Source organism: Orbicella faveolata, unplaced genomic scaffold (genome assembly GCF_042242905.1).
Source record: "Orbicella faveolata isolate gen_17 unplaced genomic scaffold, um_ofav_v1 contig_13, whole genome shotgun sequence".
Classification (NCBI taxonomy): Eukaryota; Metazoa; Cnidaria; class Anthozoa; order Scleractinia; family Merulinidae; genus Orbicella; species Orbicella faveolata.
Genome location: NW_028301540.1, coordinates 18,741,296 through 18,767,449, shown reverse-complemented (window position 1 = coordinate 18,767,449; position 26,154 = coordinate 18,741,296). Strand labels below are relative to the sequence as shown.

General features: G+C 39.1%; 3 protein-coding genes across 4 annotated transcripts in view; 1 reads left to right on the top strand and 2 right to left on the bottom strand.

Annotated features, from left to right (window-relative positions):
• LOC110060520 (uncharacterized) overlaps positions 1-26,154 on the bottom strand; it is a 107,955-nt gene that overhangs the window by 73,522 nt on the left and 8,279 nt on the right. Inside the window, exons 2-3 of one of the 2 annotated variants that reach the window (XM_020767305.2) lie at positions 25,203-25,236; positions 16,672-16,705 (exon numbers count right to left, since the gene is read on the bottom strand). In XM_020767305.2, the coding sequence (XP_020622964.2) occupies positions 16,672-16,705; positions 25,203-25,236 (68 nt within the window). The remainder of the gene's footprint in view (positions 1-16,671; positions 16,706-25,202; positions 25,237-26,154) is intronic. The other variant, XM_089284937.1, reaches the window with a different exon arrangement.
• LOC149115450 (uncharacterized) lies at positions 6,486-11,873 on the bottom strand. Its single transcript, XM_089284936.1, has 2 exons — positions 11,134-11,873; positions 6,486-8,375 (listed from the first exon to the last, which is right to left on the bottom strand). Exons 1-2 carry the CDS (start codon positions 11,543-11,545, stop codon positions 7,345-7,347), a joined length of 1,443 nt encoding a protein of 480 aa, XP_089141062.1. The 5' UTR covers positions 11,546-11,873; the 3' UTR covers positions 6,486-7,344.
• On the top strand, positions 17,962-18,437 carry LOC110060517 (uncharacterized). Its single transcript, XM_020767302.2, has one exon. It carries the CDS (start codon positions 17,962-17,964, stop codon positions 18,376-18,378), a length of 417 nt encoding a protein of 138 aa, XP_020622961.2. The 3' UTR covers positions 18,379-18,437.

The window sequence follows — 26,154 nt, the reverse complement described above, 5'->3', positions numbered from 1 at the left end:
GATTATGCAAATGATATACAAATGATGTCCTCCCATCATCTGTAAACTTTTTGTAGTAATTCCGCTGACCAGTAGGTAAAGCTCCTGAAATCACTGTATTAGTCAATATTGCAAGCATACATGTATGTATCAGTTTACATTTCTAGGTCAAGGTCTATGTGACTACGATTGTTGCACTAAAAATGGAAACTTGTTTTGTTTGCTTTCTGGGTATAGTTCATTTAACATTTCTATTACAATTCTAATCTTGAATTTACAGTCAACTGTAAATAAACCAACTGCTGGCTTCTGTAATATGCATTGGGAATGTTTTTGATGACCGAGGTGAAGTTGCTGGAAGCTGCTATTGTGAATTTCTGCTCCAAAGTTTAGTAAAGATTAACAAGAGGCAATCCACTCTACATATCGATGGTACTACTAATGGAGGGTTGAGCTCCTAAAAGTACATTTCGGAAATCAAAGCAAACAGTTTCATTGAGGCCACCGTAGCATTTGTCGAAAAAGTCTCTAAAACAGAAAGCCGCAGTCTTGCTAGCCTTTAAAAAGCTCATGATTATGCCAGATTATAAGTTTCAACCGCAGGCGTGGAATCCACCGCAAGAAAATCCTGCTCTTGAGGACAAATTCTCCATGTTACACAAATAACAGTGAAGAAACATAAGTCACATTGGAAGACAAATCCCACATAGTGGAAGCGAGGAGAACTAGCTAGAACTTCACGAACTGAAATCCAATCTGAGCATTAAAAATTAACTTTGCCCACAGACAGACATTTTTGGGCTTGGTCAAGCTGATACACTTTGACACTTGAATAGGCTGATGAGCTATCACATAGCAAAGTCACACAACAGCTTTCACCAAAAAAATTATGTCTATCTATAGTAGATTTAATCATCAACATGATCGCATGTGTAGTTTGATTCTGAAGTCATTTGATTCAACAAAAAATCGATTTGCGCTACAATTATATGGCAAATTTAACTGGAAAAAAGGTCAAATAGGACTCCTCTGTTCCCTGTGTGCTAGCCACACTAAATGTCAGAATCCGAGAAGTTAGCAGGTTAAGAGACTATGTGTCACTTATTTGTTATCTAATTCACATATTTGCTAGCCAATTTGAGAAAAGGCTGAAGTACTTTCAATTGTATCTTCCCCCTTGAAGTAAGGTTTCAATACTATTATTATACATTGAACTCTCCGTCTCTTTTCTGATTGGCCAAAAGCGTACAGTGAATTTTTGAAATCAGCACCTGTGACGTCATGTAGCTACAAACTATACAATAATCATGTCAAGGACACCTATGGCCATGGGTAATCATGTCATGTATGACAGCACTGCATGATTTCTAAGGGTAGTCATGTAAAGTTTGCATACTTTGCGTTGCTAATGTCATCAGTGAAGAAGCAAAAACATGACTTCCATTTTTTTTCATTCAATGTATAATAAAACAATCATTAGATTCGTTTTTGGTGATATCCAGAATAATCAAGGTCTTGGTAATTAAGGGTTATCAGCCAAAGACGATAACCCCTACCTCGACCTTGATTATTCTGGATATCACAAAAACCAAATCTAACAATTGTTTATGGTTAGAACCCGTGTTCCTTTCTAGTGAACCCTCGTTAGATTCCAGGATTCTTCAGCTTTTCTTTTCCATTTGTTTTTTAACCCACTAGTCTTTTTCTTTTCTTGTTTAACCTTTTTTTTGGTGAAGAACATCCACGAGTAGCTACATGAACTTATTTCAAGCTTGGAACCGACAAGAACACAGTTTTCGATGTTTCGCATAATCTTCCAGAATTAGTTTACAAGTCAATGAATTCAGACAGAGATCTTAAAAACAGAATTTGCAAATGCAATAATTATTGTACATGGAGTACACCAAGCCTCAGTAACTAGTACAAATTTCACTTGCAATTTAAACCTCTTGCAGTGACGTCTTGCAATTAAGTGATCACAACCCATAAAACACTCTTTCAGGTGCTGTTATAGACTTTCAGAAAAGTCTTTCGTCTTGTTGATTCAGTACCTGCCAGACAAAGATTAATCAATAGAATCTTATGAAAATCATAGTGCCTTTGTTGTAGTTATCTTTGGGTTTAAGGTCTTTTAGTAAAATTTTTCATTGATTGAAAGAAAAAACATTGGTCTTCCACAAGCCCACAAGGATAAAACAATAAAATCAGTCTGCAATCCTAGGGAGGCGTCTCATAAACAGACCAGAACAAGAAAGTTCAACATGAAATGGAGCTGGGCTTCCATGATTACAAGATATTGAAAAAACATATGGTTTGTGAAACACTACACGGAAACTTTTTTGGGGGAGGGAAGGCATCTTTCTGAGTGAGTGAAAATTACACCAGGCAAGTGCATTTTGAGAGTGACTTGCCTGAATGGTGAGTGCTGTCAAAATTTAGTTTCCAGCACAGTTGACACAAGTTGCAAGAAAATTGGTTAACAAGCTAAGTCTAGAGCACAATTTCCGTTGTAGCAACACTGTACAAAGTAAAATCTAGTGTTATTTTCCCAATGTTTGTGACAATGCTGCAAATAATTGTGTTGCCTAGGGGTGTTAAATGGGTGTCAGACTGCACAAAGTTTCTTATGTGCTGCGTTGCAACAACACAACAACACAACAAAATTGTGAGAAAACTAGCATAAAACATTACTTTGTGTAACAGATCCTTTAAGGTTTGATATTTTGGATGAGCATCATGAAAACTAACACTCTTAAAAATTCAGATCTAAGATCAAAGATCCCATTGTTAGTGCAAGTGCAATAACGGGATGGCAAGTATCAATTAATTAATTAGTAACGCTAGTGAGGAATGGTTGGGCTCAACAGGGAAAAGTACCTGTACGTGCTATGTAAAACATGTTTTACCTACATTACTTCTTTATTAACATCACAAAATGGTATATTTGTTTCAAAAACCCTGTGTTATCTTTGAGGTTCTATAATACTTTACAGAGATTAGTCTAAGTTAGCGTTGGCTATAAACTAGGTGAAAGATACGTTACTTATGGGATCACACACAAACATTGTGTACTTTTCCTTATAGTAGAACACAGTTTGCAGGAAACATTCATTCAAACATCCTTAGTGTGAACCACTCACTTCTCTCCTCGCGAGCTGTGCATTTTTTGTGGGATTATCCCATCTAGGTGGCAAAATCTTGTGGGTTTGAGGATCTTTGGGAGCATGAATAGTCTGACAGGCAGATTGGGTACTAGTAATTTTGAGTGATTGTTTTCGAGAGAAGGTGGCCATTGCCATATATGGAACCGACACACTAGTTTGTGAGCTGCAAATGCTCATGTTATGTAATCTAAAAACAGAAATAAAAGAGTAGGATAAAGTTGTCTGATTTCTACTTGTTAGTTTTCATTCTGTGCCATGATTGTGTGATGCAATGTGCTTTCCGTTGATCTCCATTTAGAATATGGATGTTGTGACGTAATAATAACAAGAAGATCTGTTAGATTTCATAACCGTGCTTTTAAAATTTAACTGTTTTCTCAGTACTACTAGTCGCAACACAGTGCACATTCCAAAGCAGTCCTTGATGATTCATTGATTACTGTAGACACCACATCACTTGATCAACACAAACTGTGTTATTGCACCATCGCTCTTAGCCGTTGTGAAATCTATGATGACGTAATGGTCTTTATCTGGAAGTTCGCTTGGGACATGCCCATGAATGATACAAAAAGGAAACGAGTGTCACACTATTAATAACGTTATTAATAAACAGTTTTCTTCCTTGAAAGTCAAAATTTAATTTGTTTGTGCTATGTGTAAAGGACAAGCAAAGTAGTCACACAATTCAAGGTTTACGCTATCCACGGCTATTAAATTTTAGAACAGTTGTATTTTTTCTCCAAGCATTGACATAAATGCTGCAAGTTCTGGCAAGCTCCTGTTTACCTCAGCAACTATTTAATTTAATTTTCCTTCAGATCTCTTAACTCACCACAATGAAACAACCAAAGCCACTTCAAGAAATACTCGCAAAGTCGCAAATAAATTAATGACCGCCGCTTCTGGCAAAATAAGCTTGCAAAGTAAACAAAATCTTATTTGTCACATAGCGAAAATGAAAGCTGTAACATCAGCACATTCCATGGCTGACGTTATACCTTTTTTGGCATATTCATTATTCTCTTCGAATCCAACGCTTCGATAAAACCAAAAGAAAATAATTATATTTTACACCACAATAAAGAAAACAATATCAGTAACATTGTGCATGTATTAATGTTTCAACAGCTTTTGGCAAATAAACATCACAGGTTGCAAGATTCAAAATTTGGCTGAGAGGAAGTTTGGGTCTGGTCACCTACAAAACTAAAAAATAACCACCACGCAGAGCAAGAACAGTGCTCGGCCCATGGCTGTGCAGTCAAAAACAATAATAAACCCCGTGCAGAGCAAGAACCATACTCGCCCATGGTCGCGCGGTTAATTATGCCTGCTTTTATGGCTATCGTGTTTCGTCATTGTCTGGGTGTTGTCACGTGATTCACGTCTCACATTTCACCGTTGGTTATTCATTTATTAACTGTTTGAATGTAACAGAACCACGTGACAGCACCCAGACAATGACGAAATGCAATAGCCTCATAAAGGCAGGCATATCATAGTAATAATCCCCTGGAGTGATGTCGCAACAACCAGTACATTGCATCACACAATCATGGCACAGAATGAATACTAACAAGAAGACAACAGGCAAGTTTATTCTACTCTTCTGTTTATACATGATAATATGAGCATATGCAGCTCACAAATAAGCGTGTGGGCTCCCTATGCCTTTGCTACATTTGTAGGACATTATTGTTGCCAGCTCTTGTTATATTGCATCATTACTTTACTTCCTTGATCAGCTTTTTGGCAGGATTTGGGTGCAGTTTTCAGTTTTTTACTTTTCATTTTTTAACGTGCTGTTTTGCTGCAAGTTTTCTTTTTTTCATCAGATATTAACTTCAATGCACTTGTGAAAAGCTTACAAGATGCCTTGTTTATTCTTTGTTAATTCATTCAGGTGTTGCTGAGCACATTTCCTCAGCGATGCAGGAGTTGTTTTGCTCATGCAAGCTCGGCTTTCAAAATACCGACCTCGCTTCACATGGAAATATATCTGTCACGCCATAGAGTGCCAGATATGTGATGATGACATATGCCCCCAATGTCTTGCTGAAAAGCATTCCTTAGATCATAAGTTTTTGCTCTGTCAATTAACTTTATTCTTCTGGGACTTATTCCAAACATGGTGGACTAGCAAAACTAAAGAAAATGTCACATTAACAGAGAGCATGATTCTGTACAGAATTTTCGTCAATAAAGAACACTTATACTCCTCGAATTACTCACTTCTTATAGCAAAGTACTCCATATATAGTAGCTGCTTACAAGAAAAAAAGCTTTGTTTTGACAGTTTTCTCACGCTTCTAAACGAAAAAATTAATATACATGTGCAACGGGAAATTGCAGTTCATAATAACAACATTACAAAGCTCAAGACTATATACAGATCTCTTTTGTAACTTTTTTATTTTTTGTCTTTTTTGCTTTACTTTTCTTATCTTCTCTTTTTTTTTATGTTTACTAACCCATAGATTTATGTGAAGTTGTGAAGTAATTAGGTTAACAAAAAAATATATTGTTAAGTAAGTAGATATTTATTTATGTTGTAAACTGTTTGAGTGCCAGAAATGGGGTTGTGCATTTCTGTGTATTTCAAAGTTCTAGTTACTCTTTTGATACTCTTGGTAAGTGATATTTTCCTTACTATTTTTTCAAGTAAGTCATAATGTTTTTTAAGTGTCAGGGTGGTGTGTGTCTATTAATGTACATATCAAAATATTAATGGAAAATTAAATAATTATTGCTGCTTTGTTATCAATAATCTACTCGCCTTCAATTCTGTTTTAATTTGGTGAATTACAAGGAAACAAGAACTGAGCAGTCGGTGTTGTGAGCAGACACTGAGCAACACATTGTTTAATAAGTCTTCAAACTACAACTTAATAATGCTTTACTACTTCAATTTTTATTAATTAGTATTTAGCATGGACTGTTTATTAGTAGTTTATCAGTATTAATTTTTTTTTATATATAACTTTAAATATTAGTATTACCTGATGATTTTTAACCGTGTATAAAGAAATGTTAAATAAATAAATAAATAAATAAATAAATAAATAAATAAACATGACCATGACTTGTTTTGACAAAATAAATGTACCGAGTTGTTTTGCGAATTAATTAGGTCAGCAGCCATATTGTGTCACACCATGAATTTGCCATGTTATTTTATAGTTCAGCGGCCAATGTGTCACAAAATAAACATTATTAATTTTACGTCATCTGGTACCATCTTAATGCTGGGCAATCAACAAAAGAAACCATATTTTGTATGCAAATTGATTACGGATATTCAGGATGTCGACAATTTTGTTACATAGTCCATGGGCCAGGACAATTAAACTCATCGCAAATAGATGAGCTTGGGAACTGGTGCCTTAAAGGTTAGCGGGGTGCCAAAGCCATAAGCCGCTAGGAGGTATCCATGGCAACCCTGGAAAGCAGGAACCACCCAATGAGCGTCCGCTAACCGGCACCGTCACACTGAAAGAAATTCAGTGGAATCTACTTACCTGAAGAATACTTACCCTGACCAAGAACAAAACGGGAGGGAGGAGAGGGTGCAAGAATCCGCAATGATTCGCGAGCAAAGCAGTGCAACTGATCCGCAACAATCAGCAGAATACACTACAACACTATTATGCAATGAACCATAAACCCCTGCAAAACCCCTGAAGGCCGCCCCACAGGTCACGTACTCCCAAACGCGGAAACCGCTGGCTGCATAAGCTCATATTTAACTTGCCTAAATGATATTAGCTGGATGGGCACACTAGCTAGTTGCATTAGCTCGAGTTTAACCTTGCCTAAATGATATTTAGCCACATTTAAACTCATCGCAAATAGATGAGCTTGGGAACTGGTGCCTTAAAGGTTAGCGGGGTGCCAAAGCCATAAGCCGCTAGGAGGTATCCATGGCAACCCTGGAAAGCAGGAACCACCCAGATGAAACCCTTCTCCTGGTGCTTGGAGAAAGGAGGGACCCAGGGACAGGGTGACATGGTACCTCCGATCCCCCCAAACCTACCCCCAAGCACCACTCAGCTGGTATAAAGGGCAAATGCAAAATAAACACATACCTAGGAAGCTAGCCACGGTGGACTGCAAGTCCAAAAGAAAGACCCAGGAACATCATGCTACAGCAACCAGAGATAAGCTCCAAAGGGCGTTCCAGGTAGCGCAAATGCTTTCCTCAAGCCAATTTTTTAGAGAGGGCAGCTAAGGCATCCGACGGGGTCCTAATGTAGAGCTGATAGGCATTGCTTGACCAGCGGCCCATGGACTGAATCAAATGATCTGGTACTCCATTGCGAGCAGCGACAGTAGCAGCCCCTATACGAAAGCTATGGCTTGAGAAGTTACCAGGAATCCTGGCGGAGACCATGATCTGCCGAAGCCAATCCGTCAACACAGAACGTGAGAGGGGCTGACCACTCTGGAACAAAAACAGGGGGCCTGGAGCATCACCCCTGAGCGCAAGGTAAGTCATAAGAGCATGCACTGCACACAATGGATGCCTACCAACGCCGATGTGAATGAGACAGCCCTTCCGAAACGGATCAGTCTTGGAACCTTTAATCTTAATGCGCATGCATGATGGGGCTGAAGGTGAATCCACCGCAACATCCTGAACACCCAAGTGCAGAGATGACGAGAAGCTAGACAGGTTGGGAACAGTGAACTCGGACGCGCGAAGGAAGCCAAAATATCCCAATGAACAAGCTGCCCAGAACATGCAATGGTCCGGGAGGCAAAGGTCAAGAGACCGCCAAATAACCAACATCAGGTCATCAGTAATGGGAAGTCGCGAAGAAGAAGGAGAGCCTTGACAGCGCTTGATTCCACGTACAACCCGTTGAAGACGAAGGCAATTCATAAGTGGGTCAGGGAACCCTTGTTCAATATGAAGGGCTCTAACCCCAGACAGATACACCTTGATAGATGAGTGCTGAATAGTTCTCGCAAGAAACGTGACAAAGAGGCAAAGTGTCCATTCGTCTGTTGGGCACGGGGACCCAGAAGGATGTAACTTGCCAAGCTGACGGCAAAAGGAAATGAACTTTGATTGTGCTGAAGTGTATGAACGGCGTGTCGAGGGGGCGAGCCCTTGAGACAGAAAGGAAAAGCACTGTTGCTCTAGGGCAGAGAAGTCAAGTCCGCCAGAAGCTCCGGCGGGATCCATGTAGGGTGAAGCTGTGCATCCGGGACCAACTGCCTGAAGTCCTGCCAACGAAAGCGAGACAAAGCATCAGCTATCTGATTGTTAACCCCAGGTACATGTTGGGCAGAAAAGGAAAAACTATGATGAGCGGCTGCCAGAAGCAGGCTGCGCAGTAATCGCATCAAACACGGTACTTTAGAAGTCCTGGAATTCAAAACATGGACGACAGCATCGTTGTCTGAACGGAAAAGGACATGCTTCTTGCACCACATGTGTCCCCAAACATGAGCAGCGATGACAACTGGAAAGAGCTCCTTATAAGCGATGGACTGCTGTTGTTGAGAAGGAGCCCAGGAACCAGCAAACCAAAGGCCCTTGAAGTATGCTCCATAACCAATTGATCCAGCTGCATCAGAAGCCACCTCGACGTCTGCCTCTGGCAATAAACCTGGGAACAGCCAAAAGCTGACACCGTGCCAATCTGACAAGAATTGGTGCCACCACAGGAGGTCCAAGTGAAATTCCCTGTTAAGGCGAACCGGGTGATCCCTTTTGCGAAAGCAGCATAACAGGTCGATCATGCGACGCAAGAAGGTTCTCCCAGGCCAGACCACTTTTGCCGCATGATGCAGATGGCCAATGAGAGATTCTAACTCCTGCCTATTGCACCATTTTCGAGAAAGCCAAGAAGTAATGAGATCTCGCAAAGCGGACAATTTCTCGGCGGGGAGACGAGCGATTTGATTAACGGAATCCAGCTCAATACCTAGGACCACGAGCACAGTTGAGGGGCCCACACACTTGCCGGGGTGAAGTGGCAAGCCCAAACGTCTGCATACTGACACTGCAATACTCAAGTTGTGCGCACACTGAGATGACTCAGGAGGGCCAGCAGTGATGAAGTCGTCAAGGTAGTGCAGCAGGTCTGGAATCTGGTAAGAATGCATGAGGATCCACTCAACCATGTCTGCTATCGCATTGAAGATGAAAGGAGCTGATCGAAGGCCAAAGGGGAGAGCCAGATCCACATAGTATTGATTACGCCACTTCATCCCCAGCAAATAACGGTCAGATGGATGAACAGGAACATTGCGGTAAGCAGCCTCGACATCGAACTTAGCCATGAGGGCCCCCTTTCCCAGTCGAGACACTAGGCGAATAATTTGATCCACAGTTATGTAGTGGAGGGTAAACTCATCTGGGTTGATCCCATCATTGACACTAGCCCCCCCTGGGGAAGACAAGTCCACAATGAGGCGCCACTTTCCTGGTTGGCCCTTCTTTGGAATAACACCAAAGCTACTGACTTGGAGGTTGGGGAAGGGGGGGGAATCGAACGGGCCAGCCACCCTTCCCAACGACACCTCATTGGCTAAATAGTCGTCAATGACAGACTGATGCTGGTGCGCAGATGGTTTGTTTTTCTTAGCCGCCTTAAGCTTTTGGGCCGGGCAGAAGCCCAATTTGAACCCGTGACGGATTCCATCCAATACAAAATGAACCTGCTGTTGATGGGGATGGAGCCGCAACTCCCAGGCAAACTGCTCCGCCTGCAGAGGAGTGACTGCTGAAACTGGGGGGAGAGGAACTAGGGAAGGAACACAAATAGAACAGGAGTCAATACCTGGCCCCATAATATCTAACCCCAACCCAAACCCCCTAATTGATGCACAACCTGGTAAACAACAAATGCCACGAAAATAAAACTGAAGCGACTAGATTTAATTCAAGCACAAAAGGTCAAAAAAAAAAAAAAAAAAATACAAGTGGTAAATATGCCCTCCTAAAACGAACGAACAACAACATAGAGTGGTGGGAAATAACAAACATAACGCGGCAAATGACAAACAACCAATCTGATAGTGTCTATTCGCACCTAAACCTGCAGCTAGAAGTCCTCCACCCTAACAGCAAAGTCAAAACAGTATGGGAGGGCCTAATGACAACTATTAAAGTCTGCTACTTCAATCGCTTAGCGCCTGGACTTGCTGCTCGAGCGAGAAGGAGAAGAGTCAGCTTGCCGTTTGGGAGAAGCTCGGGACTGGCTTGGTGGCTCGCCAGGGCAAGCTCCAACGCGGTGCGGACCAAAGCAGCTCGAGCATTTGTGTGCAAAACGGCATGATGACGAAGGAGCAACACAACGGCCTCGGTTCCACGATTTGCAAATAATGTGGGAAGACGTAGCTCCATGTGGCTCCGTGGATTCATCTGACAATTCACGGCCAGGACGGACAGAGGCCCCAGCCGCGTGGAAATTAAACAACTGGACATTTATGGCCGACCAGTCCGTCAAGTTCGTTGCGGCAGCGTGTTCGCGGAAGGCCCGATCATACGCCAACCAAACCCGACCGGCGAACTGGCGATATGTGCGGAGAATCAAAAGCTGGTATTGCAGCAAATCCCTCCACCGCTGAGGGAAGTGGGACGACAAAATGAGGCTGTACACTGAGAAAGCCTCCAGCCAACTCGATATATCCTCAATGCGCCGTTTAGGTTTTTTAGGTGTCGAAGTTAGCACCAACCGACCGTCGAGCAGCAACTGAGGCTCAGACTCAGTTGAAACTATGTTAACCGAAAGCAGCTCGTTCAGCTCTACAAACTTCCCAGCCACAATCTGGCTTACGAGCTTCGCTGGAATGGGCGAAAACCCAGGGCCAACCACGAAAGCCTGATGCAGTATAGGCGACTGGGCCGGCGAAGAAACACCGCCGAGAGCGAGCGACGCGGTCCCAATAGCGGAATTGGACGAAGAAGTTGCGAGTGCGGGTATTGGCGAGGCAAACGTAGAAACAAAAGAAGGCACAACAAAATTGGGCCTACCTTGCGCCGTAGCGCTCGCAGCGACCGCCGAAACTGGCGGAAAGCCAACGCCAGAGGCTGCCAGGGCTGAGACTTGAGCATCTAGCTGGCCAGAAGATAGAGACGATGGAGGAACGCCCCCAGGCATGGCCGCCTCCAGCACACTCGTGGATGAAGAAACTGGAGGCGTCAATGGCAAATTTGAAGCTTGCTCGGCCGCGAGGGCTTGCTTGACCGCATTGATAACCGATGCCAAGAAAGCGGGAGAAGGCTGATCAGCAGGCTGAGCTTGAGACGTCGAAGGAACGACCGGCGTCTGTGAAGTTGATGGAGGGAGATTTGCATCATTGGGACGTGGTCGAGTCGTCTCAGCAACAGAAACAATGGCATCGAAGGCCGCCGCTTGACTGTTACGGGTTGACCTGGCCGTCATTATTGTATAAACAATGATAGACAACAGCTCTTGAAAGAGAACAAAGGCAACGAAGAGGCAAGAATCCGCAATGATTCGCGAGCAAAGCAGTGCAACTGATCCGCAACAATCAGCAGAATACACTACAACACTATTATGCAATGAACCATAAACCCCTGCAAAACCCCTGAAGGCCGCCCCACAGGTCACGTACTCCCAAACGCGGAAACCGCTGGCTGCATAAGCTCATATTTAACTTGCCTAAATGATATTAGCTGGATGGGCACACTAGCTAGTTGCATTAGCTCGAGTTTAACCTTGCCTAAATGATATTTAGCCACATCAAAATTTCGAATTTCTTACCACTCTTAAGGACAAAGGCTATCATACCTTTTTAGAAACTTTGTTCACTCTGCTTTATCTTTATGTATGAGAGCCACGCTAACGATGTAGCTTTCATTTGAAAATCACATGGTCAAATGACGTCACTGATAATGTTTAATGATCACTTTTGTTGACTGACTTTTGCAATAATAATATAAAATGTTCTACTTTGAAAAAGTGAACTAACTCTGGATTAAATACAATAAATGAGTGCTACAGCATGTTTTGAGGTTGAGATATCTTTGTCAAGGGGTTTCTGTTTGGTTGCTATGGCAACCAGGCCTCATTTCTTAAAAATTTCTCCATATTCTTTTTCTTGATATTTTTTGTTTTCTCTTTGCGACCCTCTAACAAGAATTCCTCACAGTTTAGTTGTATTCCTGCCAAGAACAAACTGACCAGGCTTCTTTAGCATTAAATTTTTAACGTTAAACTTAAAGCACATTTGAGTGAAAAGACACTTCTGTGGAAGTCATATTTCTTTGATTACATTGATACAGATACAAAATAAATATATATAAATCTTTTGTCTTCTAAAATGACGTGGCCCAGGAAGATATCAGCACACCTCTGAACCATGGTGCTGGACAACACACATGATGTCAATATACCTTGTTTTGGCCTGTAATCCGCACTTAATAAATTATACACTGAGGAAGGAATGGAACTCTTGAAAGTAAGAGCTAGCACAAACACATTGATATTGTCAGATGAAATCACCACTGTAGTAAATCCATTTCTTCCTGAATGATACACATGAAGCAACAGCCTTGTGTCTACTTCCTCTTGTGTAGATCCTAGCTCTTTGAACAGTTCTGATCTGTCTGATGTTATTTTATAGCGCTCTTCCGCTACTGTGGCATACAGCTCCTTCACTGCAAGCTTGACACTATAACATTCTTTCTGCCATTCGGTAACAATAGAGTGAATAAGTCGCTGTTTGTTCTCTGTGTTGGACAAAAACAGCCTCCACTTCTGTACACGATACTCAGGGTGAATACTCCTGTATGTATTACCCATCTTGGGTCCTCTCTTCTCTCTTTCCAAGTTCTTTATCGATATTTCTCGATAACAATAAAGTGACATAGACTGTATTTTGGACATTAATCTTAATGTATATTTTAGACTTTTATTTTTAAGAGGACCCTCCTGAAAACCACCTCTAGGTGATTGGAGGCCTCCTCTTAAAATATCAATTTATAATATTATTTTTATTATAATAAATAATTATTATTATCGTCGTCGTCGTTGTCATCGTCCTCATCATCATCATCATCATCATCAAATACAACATCGATCCTGGTGCTGCTACTTCCTTCATGAAGGGCCATGGCTAACAGCATCTCTGTAATTTCTTTAAACATTTTTTGATCCCCTTTGAGCCTTTGAACCATTACCATCAATAATGCAAGCCGACCGAAGTACAAGACTTTCAACTGCTGGAGAATTCTTTTGTAACTCTTTGGCTAATGGGGATTTTGCTGTTTTCTTTAGAGAACCATAAGTAGCTGCCAGAGACTAAGGTAGTGGACCAAGAGGATGGGAGAGCACTTCTTTTATGCTGAGTTGTCTTTCCTCTGCAATAACAATCATCTGTGTGAACAGTGCATGGTAGCCCTTAAGAACAATCTCTTTAGCAGTTCCTTTTTGGAGCTCCACTTTCTTGTTCATGTGTTTGAAGGTCTTCAGCATTGCTTTGGACATTGAATCATGAAATCTTACTTTTTGGGGATTGGCCTCCAGCCTCTCCTTGCTAAAACTTTGGAATGCTCTTTCACCCAACTGTTTAACTTATAAGAGATCACCAGCACATCCTCAGAAGCCATCTTACCTGTGGACAAACAGATAAGGTCTTGCATGTCACCCTGAAAAGGGTTCATCCAGCCCTCCAGTGTTGTCAGTAAGGACTGTACATCAGCTTCATCTCCTGCAATTCTACTCTTTTGAAGGCCATTGTGATGACAGCTTGATTTGCTCAAGTGAAGCGTGTCTTCAAATTCCTCATAAAAATACTTCTATAGCTTGATTTGCTCAAGAGAAGCATGTCCTTCAAATACCTCATAAAAATACTTCTATATTCAGCAACCAAATAATATTTATTGACTGCTTTGGGCATCAGGCTAAAGCCCTTGGTGCCTACAGGGGTTTGTGTGTCCTTGTTCACACTCTCTTCACACGCTTGGTTCACAGGAATCTTACCAAAGAGATTGTCCTCTCCTAACTGAACAGCAAACCTACTAGACTTCAAATATGTCAAAATGTCTGGATGTTCATCTTCCAGGTGAGACATTTCCAACAGATACAATGGGAGGTTACTCGCATAATTTAGGTTGTCGTATGCAAAGCACCATTGTATGAGGTTTCTGATGGATGAAAGGTGAAGATCCCAGTCACCCTCTCTTGAGACTCTCATCATTGCCAGCAGAATATCGATCAAGTCAAGATAGGAGACCCAGAACTCTGACAGCTTACCATTCTTGCAGCAAAGGAATGACATGTATCTTTCAAACAGCACGGCAACCTCAGCGAAAGAGTTTTCACAAAGTTTCTTTTTGAATTCAGCTTCGCAAACATTGTCACACAAGCTCTGAAGACCAGAAAACATTTCATCTAAAGACGTCTTCTTGTCGTGCTTCTCTGCTACCCAGTTTTGGAATCCAGACCACACCTGTCTCATCAGGGCCTTGTACACAAGCTTGTGCAGCCACACAGCACAGTTGTATTTCTGTTGTACTTCCAGCACAGTACTCCTGACACTGAACCCTCTGCAATCACTTGGGACTCTACACATAGGTTTCTCAAACCAGCATCCTGGAACCTCTTTCCAATTATTCCAAGCAAAGTGCAGATGGTATGACATGCTCCCATTCTGACAATGATATCTCTAAATTGCTCCTTGTGCTTCCATTTGATTTCCATGGCCTTGGCATACATTGCTTTATCAAAAATGACGACTACGGCATTAAGCCTGAGAACGTCCTTGATCTTTAGGGACTGAGATAGCCCTTCAAACACAGTAGATGTGGGTGCATCTATCGTTGGAGGTAACCTATGCTGTCCTGGGAGACTTTCTCTTCATTCTGCACTTTGATGTTTAACAGCAGTCCATCCAGTAACAGTCTGATTCTCTGTGGCATGAAGGCGTACCAGAATTCATAAAAGATTCTTCTTCCGAGCATTTGCCTCGATGTCTGAACAGGTCACCTCCATATATGCTCTCCATGGAGGTCCACAACCTTGTCCTGCATTGTAGATGGGAAGGTCTTTGTCTAACACAACATCATTACTTCTTTCTTCGACTTCAACAGGATGGGAGTCACATCTACTGGAGGGAAATCAGGGCCAAAATGTCGAGCCTGTATAGTGATTCCGTTAACTCGGAACAAAGTTTGGGAGGCTCCATGTTTCCAGTCAGCAACTTAGAAAGAAATGTCCATAGATTATCAGAGATCTGGATAGCATCTTCAGTTAGGTCTGCTGGCTTTGGAGACCACAACATGGAATCCTTGGTTTCCAGTCAGCAACAAAGAAAGAAATGTCCTTATAATATCAGGTATTTGAATAGCGTCTTCAGTTAGGTCTGCTGGCTTTGGACAGCACAACATGGAATCCTTGGTTGACATCATCCTTGGCTCACATCTCTGCTAAAATCTTTTCAAAACATCCTTGAAATTATTGTTTACAGAGAGTCTTTTTTAATATGTTATTAGAAAGAAGATATGCAAGAATAAAAGCCAAGAATTCTGCTAAAAAGCAAAAGGATTAATTTTCATACCTGACATGAAGGCCACCATAATTTATTGGTTACCCATAATGTATAGCAAATCAAGCATACATGTATCATTAAACCATTAGAAAAGGTGTTAAGAAGTCCATTTTTGAACTGAACATTGCAAAAATAATTATTAAAAAATAACATACATGTATTCTGTTTGTTTTTCTTCCTGTCCTAAAACTGGTAAGAAAATTTATTGTGGCCCATGGACTCACAGTCATGGTAATGGACTTTCAGGAAAGTCCTTCGTATTGTTTATTCATTACCCACAGGACAAAGGACTTTTCATACTTGATTGCCACCAATTTTAGCGACCCAGAAACGGGTCACTGCGCTTCAACCCATCAGAGTTGCCATGAATATCCCTTGGGACAGGACTGTCAAAGAAATGTGACTTGTGGTTGACTTCAATATGGGGTCGATTGCAAAAGCGATCAAAGAACCCTAAAAGGCCACAGAAAATTCTATATTGCATGACTTCCAGCACAAGGCAGCAGAAGCGTATCTGTAGGAGATTGCTTAGAACAACAGTGTAAATTGCAGACAAAGTTATCATACCCGCTTGATGTATGACATGGTGTATGAAAGGATACACAGTAACAATGGGTAATGGTGTGAAAAACACTATGAAATGAATAAAACAAGCCTAACTAAACTACAAATTGATTTGTTAACAGAAAGAAACAAACACTCAACTTTCTGAGAATTTAAAGACCTTTATATTAATTTATTACAATGGTTGGTGAGCAACAATGTTATAGTTTAGAGTGCAGTACTGTTCATGTCACAGCTTGGTTGGGCCTGGCCAGCAGATCCAGTCCAGATTGCAAAAACCTGACTGGCAGAGAGCATGCAAATTTTAGTCAATCCATATTTAAGGGTTTTTGATTTCAGACTGTTTAGATACTTGAGAAAAAATAGAACAACTTGTTGTCATTGTTGTTTTAAGTTTTGCAGTTACTACAATTAGTTTCCCACTACCACTAACCTGAAGGGAGTACAATCAAACCTTCCGTGGAAATCTGTAAAACACCATAAACCATTCCATCAGTACTTCCTTCATCAGTAATTATGCAAACCATTCATATTCAGAGAGATGCAAATTAGCCCAATTTTATATTTTTTCCAGTCTATGGAACACAACCACCTTTTGTAGAACAATTGACTACCAAATCATCGTGAGTAGTGATAAATTAATAAAGATGGTGAATTTTAAGCTCGGTAATGAAATGTGAAGGTGAATTAATCAACATGACACGAGCGTGGGACAAAGAAAAATTCTGAGTCCCCAACAGGAATCGAACCCATGACCTCCCGAACACCGGGCGGGCGCTCTATCCACTGAGCTACGAGAACTCATGGAGAGCAAAGTCATTTAACTGAATTCATATATGACAGGTGTCCTGCATACTGCTAGGATCAACGCTATCGAAGTCATTGTGAGTAGTGATTTTTTTTTTCTGTGTCCCACGCTCGTATCATGTTGATTAATTCACCTTCACATTTAAAATTCACCATCTTTATCAATTTATCACGCTCGTGTCATGTTGATTAATTCACCTTCACAATTGACTACCAAACCAAAAATAGAAATAGTCGTAAAACAGCAGACTAACAGCAATTTTTAAAAAGGAAACAACATTTTTCATTTTACAAAACATGTTTCAACATTCCTATGCCATCTTCAGTTGCAAATGTTCAACGGTTGTACATTTGAATTTTCACTGTATTCATGATTACCTTATCTAATTAGGCCACAAAATTTACATTAACAATTTGAATATTGGAATACACTGGGGACAAAGTCTGCACGCATGCCAACAGTAGTTGAAACAGAATCAAAAAATTAAATAAAATAAACAAAACATGAAAAAGAATTAAAAAGAAGGAAACAAATCTAAGTGCCTCAGCTGTTGGTTTAGAGTTGGAATTTCCCACTTAATATACAGTGCCTCTTTTATGTAATAGGTCAAAAACGAGTGCGAGTTTTTCATCAGGGGTTCCAAACACAGAGAAACGGATGAACGCACAATGCCGAAGGCGCAGTGCTTTTATTGTTTCGAGGTGTTTGGAACCCCTGATGAAAAACAAAGCACAAGTTTTTGAGCTGGCTTCTCAAACTAGTGTGAAAATTTAGTAGAATTATTCCCGAAGAATAGGTAATTAGAAGGCATGCTCAATAGGCTATTGTTTGTTTCTTATTCGTGGTAAATGAAATGAATATTTAATATGCGGCGATGCAGGAGGGTTTTTTGATAGATTAACATTACGCCGCATGATGGAGGTCAAGTCCGCATCAGAACAATTTCGCGTTCCTAAAACTTCTTCTCAAGAAAATGTTCTGGTGAATGACGCCGTTCCAGCTTCAACTAAGTATAAAAACAAGTGGGCTGTGAGCATTTTTGCCGAATGGCAAAGGTTAAGAGAGGTTAAAGTTCCAGTATTAGATTGTGGTGGTCTCTTCAAGGACTATGCTTTACACAAGGTTACCGCTCTGATCGCAGATATTGCCGGAATGGAAGCTCTGTCACTGAACTTTTGGTTGTCAAAATTCGTGATGGAGGTAGCTAAAAAGTCCGGTGGAAGATACCCTCCCAAGACTGTGTATGGTATAATTTGTGCCCTCAAGCGTTATTTGGAGGAGAAAAATGGATCCGCAGCTTTGAATCCTCTGGACGCTGGTGACAAAAGGTAATTGACAACTTTTAGACTGCATTGTTCAGAATTTTAAAATGCACTGTTTTGGGAATTGAATTTGGTGTGTTGTTTTTCGAAGGTTTGTCCTGTTCCGACGTTGCTTAAATGACGAGATGAAGGATGGCGTTCAAGAAGGGCTTCATATAAAGTGCAAGAAGAGGGAGGAAGTGTCTAAGAAAGAATAATATCTTGCTGTATTGTTGTTGTAAGTAATGACTGAAGCGGCAAGTATACTCTATTAATTTTAGTATTAACACTGATTAAAATTCAAGTTTCTTGATCAGTGCCTTGATCAGTTCTTGAACTAATCAAATGTGTCTTGATAGGTATGTTCATTGGGTATCAAAATACATGCACCTGACCCAATTGATGCAAGCTGAGTGGGTCATCAGCACATGAATAATTAATGAATTTGAGAACTTAACTTGAAAACTTGAGGCAGCAGAATCTAGAATCGTGAAAGAATCTGCAGAGCAAGACAAGTCCCTAATGACTGCCAGTGCTAGTAAACATGTGAAGCCTTGTCTGACACAAGATACTTGTGGACACCTGTACAAACGTGGCAAGTGGTCTCACCAATGTAGCAGGCATTACAGCCAGCACGTGTGAATTTATAAACGACACGCAAACGGAGACTCTGCGGCACAGAATCTTTCACTTTGAACATGTTTCTAAACTTAAATGTAGAAAAAACTAACGTAATATCTAGATCAGTTTTGCAATAATGTTTAAGCAGCTGTCTTAGTTTAATCTGCGCAACTTTAGAAAAACGGCCAACATAAGGGAGTTTGCAGAAATGTGCAGAGGTTCCATCAGAGCTGAGCAGGCCAGTCCACACATTTGTAGCATTGGCATTCATTTTCTTAGAAACATAGCTATGAATAATTTTGTCAATAACCCAGATGGGAAAACAGTTTTTCCGTAAAATCATCGTCAGCTTCTTAAGGACTCCATGGAAGCCAAGCCAAGTGTTGTTAATCTTATAGACCCTGTCTACTAATGTCCTAACTAATCCCAATTGGTAAGAAAAAGGGGCAAAGCTGATATCATTAGTAAGAAGACCAGCAAAGGTCTTTTTTTCGAAATACAGTAGTAATAAGGGATGAATGACAATATTCAAATTGTTAATGTAAATTTTATGGCATAATTCTATGATGTTATCATGTCACTATACATTGAAAATTCAAATACAGTACAACCGTCGCTCATTTGCGACTGGAGATGACATAGCAATGTCGAAACATGTTTTGTTAATTAAAAATGAAAATGGTTTTTCCTTTTTAATAATAGAAATGTAAGATCTTTCGTTGTATTTTATTACTTTTTATTGATTTCAAAGTTAGATACATAGAGGATGTTACATGGTGGCGAGAAGATATGAATTTTAAGTTCGAGTGGCAAGAACATAAAATTCATATCTTCAAGCTAACGTGTAATGTTCTTTTTATTATATATTTTTTTTATTTATTTATTCCTCCAATCCCTAGCTAATACATAGATATGTAAATATAACATAAAGAAAGTAAATATTAACCGATAGTGCTTTGTAAGGAGGAAAAAAAATGCATAAAACAGAAATTACATCACTTAAATTGAATTACATTGTATATTGGAAGGAGAGGAGAGGGGCACATCTAGATAAACTAATTTTGTGCCCCTTAAAGTTATGTATAACTTGAGATTATTAAGAAAAAGAAAAAGAAAAAAGAAGAGGAAAAATGACAAAATAGCTCAGAAAGTTATAAAGAGATAATGTTTTCATTAGTATTGAGCAAGGTACCAGCGTAAAAGTGCTTTTCTAAACATTTTTTTTAGATGGTTTGTCTCTAATGGATTGCAGAATATTATTCCAAAAGAAACTTCCAATAATACTGGGGCAAAATCTCCTAAGATTAGTTCGAAATGAAGGTATTACAACTTGGTTGGATGATGCACTACAGGTACCGTAATTATGTAGTTCAGATACTAATGAAACAGGTAAATTAGGAAACTTATCATGGTGGAAATAATCATAAAAAAGCATACACATGTTCAGTTTAACAATATCAGGAAATTTAAGAAAGCCTAAGGATGAGTAGTGTGGAGTTATTGATTCCATTGAAGGAACATCATTTATAACACCAACCGCTTTGTTTTGTAATTTTACGATTTGAGACAATGGAGCGTTATAATTATTTCCCCAAAGTGTACAAGCATAGGTAAGGTAAGGATAAATAACAAAATAATACACACTAGTAAGTGTTGCTTTTGATACATAATGTTTCAACTTAACCATTATATTTATATTTTTGCTAATTTTGCCACATATGTAGTCAATATGGTCATGCCAAGTAAGGTGACAATCAATATACACACCAAGATATTTTACACAAAAGGACTTCTCTAAATGAACGTTTGCTACTGTTAGTGGTGGATAAAGATTGTAACTTTCCTTTTGACGGGGCATAAGAATAAGAAACTTAGTTTTTGTCAAATTTAGGGTCAATTTATTACTGCACAACCATTTGTAGAGAGCAGGTAAATGATTGTTGATTTCACACAATAGACTGTCAAGATCATGTCCAGAAGCTGTTAAAGATGTATCATCTACATATAATCTCATAGAAAAGAAGGTGGAAGACTTTGGAAGGTCATTAATGAAAATAATAAACAGCAAAGGTCCTAGTATCGATCCTTGAGGCACTCCAGTGGAGATAAAACATGTGTCAGAAGCAACACCATTTGCATGTACCTGCTGTTTCCTGTTACATAAGTAAGATTGAAACCAGTTATATTTACTTTGCTGTAATCCATAATACTAAAGTTTATTTAGTGATATTTGATGGTTTACTGTATCAAATGCTTTACTTAAATCTAAGAATAAAGAGACCACATAGATGTCCTTTATCAAGAGAGGAAGTTATTTCTTCAATAAGGTCAATTAGACAATCTGAGGTTGTGAAACCTGGTCTAAATCCATATTGTTTTGAGGAAATCATATTTTTATTCAGAAGATAAGATATCAGCTGATTAAAAATACATCTCTCAAATATTTTACTTAAGGAAGAGAGAACTGAGATAGGTTGATAATTACTACATACAAAACGAGAGCCTTGTTTAAAAATTGGAACACTTTAGCAAGCTTCATACTATCAGGAAAAATACCTTGGCTAATGGAAAGATTAAAAATAAATGTTAAAGGACGGTATATTTGAAATGCTGCAGTTTTTAATAATAGTGGATGAATCTTGTCAATCCCAAATGACTTGTTTGTATCAAGACTTTCTAGTAATAAGAATACCTCTATTTCAGAGACTTGTGCGAAGCGAAATTGTTTTTGTTTCTGAGAGAGATAAGAGGTTGCACTCTTATCAGATTTAGGCAGTTGTGCTGCTAGTGTAGAAGGGACATTACAAAAAAAGTCATTAAGGCAGTTGGCGATAGTTATAGGTTGTACATATCGTTTATTATCCATCTGTATTTCTATATGAGAACTTGGCCGCTTCTTACTTATCAATAAATTGATGTTATCCCACATCTTTTTCGTGTTATCTGCTTTGGTTAATATGTCATTATAAAGGCAGTCACGATATATCTTATTAATGATAGCAATTTTATTACGATATAATTTATATTTGTTTAGGAAAACATAATTTCAAGTAATAAGCCATTTCTTATATAATTTATCTCTAACTTTCATAGATTTCTTTAAACCAAGAGTAATCCACGGTTTATATGCTTTGTGTTTGATCTTGGCTTTTTTAAGTGGTGCATGAATATTACTTACTTTATTGAAAATATGGAGGAATCTGGAATAACTTTCATTTACTTCATTACATTTGTAGATAGAATCCCAGCTCTCTTTTCGTAGATCTACTTTGAAATTTTCATCTTCAAAACTGAATTCGAAATAATCAGGAAAAGGACTAAATTTTGGGTCATACAAAATAGTAAAGACTGGTAGATGATCTGCAATTTCAACAGCGAGGCTGCTACTTGAGCAGGAAGTTGAAATATTTGTAAAGATATGATCAATGCAGCTTTGTGAATTTTCAGTAATACGTGTTGCTTCAAAGATCAGCTGATTGAATCCTTCTGATTGTATTAAATTAATATATTCCTTAGGGACACTTGTTTTTGTAAGAGTATTTATATTAGTGTTGTCCATTAGAATGCATTTTTTCTTAACGAGAAAAACACTGTGTAGAGTTTTTGCGAGTTTCTCTAAAAATTCTGGGTTTGAAAAATTTGGGGGTTTATAAATGACGCCCACAATCATATCATTAGTTTCTATCCACAGGTTTTCAATTGAGTCTATTTTGAGGTCATTTCTAATTGAGAAAGAATAGCCTGATCTGACATACAAAGCAACACCGCCACCTGTCGAAAAGGTGCGATTTTCATTGAGTAAAATGTTACCTGGGATTTGAAAACAGCTACAATCAGTCTCAGAGGTGAACCAAGTCCCGGAGCAACCGATAAAATCAAATTTACATGAAATCAAATCCAGAAGATTCCACATTTGTTCGAAGTGATTTTTTAAGCTTCTAGTATTTAAGTGAATAGCAGAGTATTGTGTAAATCCCATGATCATTTAGCAATAATAAATTTAAATCAGGGTCAGAGCACTCTTGGTTCATTTACATAAAATTTTAGCTTGACAAAATCTAGGTACACAATAAAGATAAATGTTAATTATAAAGCTATGTAGACATTTAAAATGGGACTTACACATGAACAAAGAATATACACTGTTCAAACGTCTCAAGCCTGATGTAGTTCACCATTGATATGGAGCTTGCCATGATGAAATCTAGGTCTTTTTCCAGTTTCAAATGCTTCTTTCATAACAGATCTTAATTGTTTCTTCTTTTAACGGTCTTCCCATATCAAATCATCCGAGACGCGCACACCATTACATAGATCCCTCTTCTTTTTGATAACTCTAAACCGTTCCGGATGGTACAAAAACTTAGCCAAAATTGGTCTGGGAATGCCATCATCCTTGAAGGGCCCGATCCTGTGGGCGTTCTCGATGTTTGCTTGCAATTGGAGATCATTTCCTATGATATCACAGAGCTTTGCAATACAATCTTCGCCTGTTGATTCTGGGATGTTGTAAAATCTCAGATTGCAGTCCCTAGAATTTCTCTCCAGGGGCAGCAATCTCTCGTAGGTGTCATCGATCTCTTTTGCATTCTTGGTGATATCGTGCTCGATTTTGGTTGATTCTTGTGTTAGCTTCATGCAGTTGTCCTGTTAATACCTCCAGTTTTGTATCCAAAGATTCTTTCAGTTTTGAAATCAAGCTTTCATTTTCCTTAATTTGACTCTGAAGAGATGCAATGTCTCTTTGAATCTTGACTTGAGTTCCTCTCACTTCTTTCAGGTCGTCACTTATTGAACTTAACTGATGACATACAAAAGCCTCAAAATTTTCTTCCACCGTTTCCTTTTGTTTTCCTCTTTTTGCAGACATTATTTGTTAGTTGTTTAGTAAGTTTGTCAACGAAAAAAAGTAAGATTTACGTAAGAATTATGTAAGAGAAAGCAAGAAATTTCTCAAGTTAGCAGAGCCATCAAAAAACGCGGCCATTATGCTTGCTGACCGCTAGACATAGACATATAGATATATAGACATACTGATGACACCATTTTTGACAATTTTCCAAAGATTTCCAACCACTTTCCAAAGATTTCCAAAGATTCTCCAAAACTTGTCCATAGGCCTAAGTCAGATGAACGTTGCCAAACATTTTCCAAAAATTTGTGAAGATTACCAAAGATTTCCGAAGATTACCAAAGATTGCTGAAGATTGCCAAAGACTTTTGAGGAAGACCCAAAGATGTTTCGATGATACATCAATGCATCAAAGTACAATTTAAGAGACAAACTTGATATCAGTGAAATCATTGATATCTTCACTATTGAGGATATGCAAAATACGCCACTCGAGTCCCGGATGTGGTTTCGTATGAATTTTACGAGTGGTGTATTTTCCAGTAAAAAACTCTTGTCTATATAAGAAAATGTTCTATAAACACACATAATTCAAAAATAAACAGACACCCTACATCATACAAGTACGCACACACGCTTCAGTTCCTATTACCTCTCTTCTACTTCTAAATTTAGAGTTGATTATGCTAATACTAATACAGCACAGCAACAACACAAGATTGTATATCAACCCAATTTTTGTACTTCCCCATTTCATATATATTGTGAGTTGACAATCTATTATTTGATTTTATGATCATTGTCTCAAGTTGGTGTTCAAATCATTTTAATTTTGGAATTAAATGCTTTAATTGAAAGTAGAGAATTGTTCTGGCAACAAGAATATATAATACTGTTTAGCAGCTACATAGTAACAAAATTAATTATGGTTAACAAGCAATTAGAACTCACACCTTAGAATACAAAACATAAAATCAATATCTTTGTCAGAGGGGTATTCTAGTTGACTCCTTGATCATCATGCCATTACCACAGCTCAGAAATTTTTAGAATGATGAAAAGAAAGAAAAAGTGCCCCAAAGATGCTGGAGAATGACGGATGCTTTATAGGCAATTTCTTTAAATCAAAATTGCAACATTAAATAAATTTACCCCCAACAGGTTCAAGATGATGCAGGATAATTTTTTTCCAGTTGCTCGGTTGATTGCTCACTAACTTTTTGCAACAAAGAACTGCAGTGCAAGTTCTTTTTCAACAGAAGTATTTCAAGTTGAAACAATCTTCTAACATTTTCTGGTTACTGTAGTTTACATTATTGTGAGTGTGTTAGTGAGAATTGAAGCAAGCTTTACGAGAAAAGACATGAACTCAGTGACAGTACCTTTTTTACACTTCTCTTGATTGATCCAATAGATCTGGAAAATATTCAAGAAGAAGAAGAGTAAAAATTAATAACGAAAAAGTAATTGTTCATTATTATGCATTAATGCTTAAGAATAATATTATTCATCAAAATTTTGAATGTAGAAACTGTAAATCCTTTTTATGGGATCTCCTAAATTCACAGTTCTTTGCAGAGCACTCTACACCTTTCACTATTACATAATTCTTGTAATATTCAGTCCTTCAAATAAAAATTACAGCACATAGATCTCTTCTCATTTAACGGCCTGCCGAGTATATGGAGGGTACACCACCTGAGAAGGGTTGTCTGAAAGCAATGTAGAACACAAATGAACACCAACCCCACCCATCAATAACCATACACGCACATGTTGCTGATGTGTAACTGTCAACCTGCCCCAGTAAGGCAACGAAATTATTACATGTACAAATAAACTTAAAAATACATGACAGCTGAAACAAACATGTAACTTACATGGGACAAAGACTGTTTCATTCAAACACTAGAGTTCTTGATTTACATACATGTTAATGCCACTATTCCATCATTCAAACTAAGAGTAGACGTAATGCAACCAGGTAAAAGGTAACACAAATACGCAAACAACAATATGGCGTAACTGAGGGGGACACAGCCCTGTGGCAGGTTTGACGCGACTTCATGATAGGTGCACAAACAAAAAGCTTCACTTGTTCCCCCAGTAACGTGGGAATAGACCAAGAGTATTGGCAGAGCCTTTCTTATCTCCCCAGCACAGCACAGGCTGGATTGAACAAGATAAAGGCTAGGATATAAGATGGCAAGACACAAGCAATGCCAAAGCTTGGGGGAAGTCGCTAGGCAGACTTAACCGAACCACAAGGAGTGACCTCAGTTTATTGGCAAATAATAAATAAAAGCCCTTCTCCAAGGGCTGTGTACTCTCGTG

Excerpts from the sequence above, each read along its gene's own strand:
- LOC149115450 (XM_089284936.1), bottom strand. The coding sequence starts at position 11,545 with ATGACGGCCAGGTCAACCCGTAACAGTCAAGCGGCGGCCTTCGATGCC. Across the intron at positions 8,376-11,133 it reads TGCGAGCGCTACGGCGCAAG|GACTTCAGGCAGTTGGTCCC; the intron begins GTAGGCCCAATT and ends TTTCGTTGGCAG.
- LOC110060517 (XM_020767302.2), top strand. The coding sequence starts at position 17,962 with ATGGAGGTCAAGTCCGCATCAGAACAATTTCGCGTTCCTAAAACTTCT.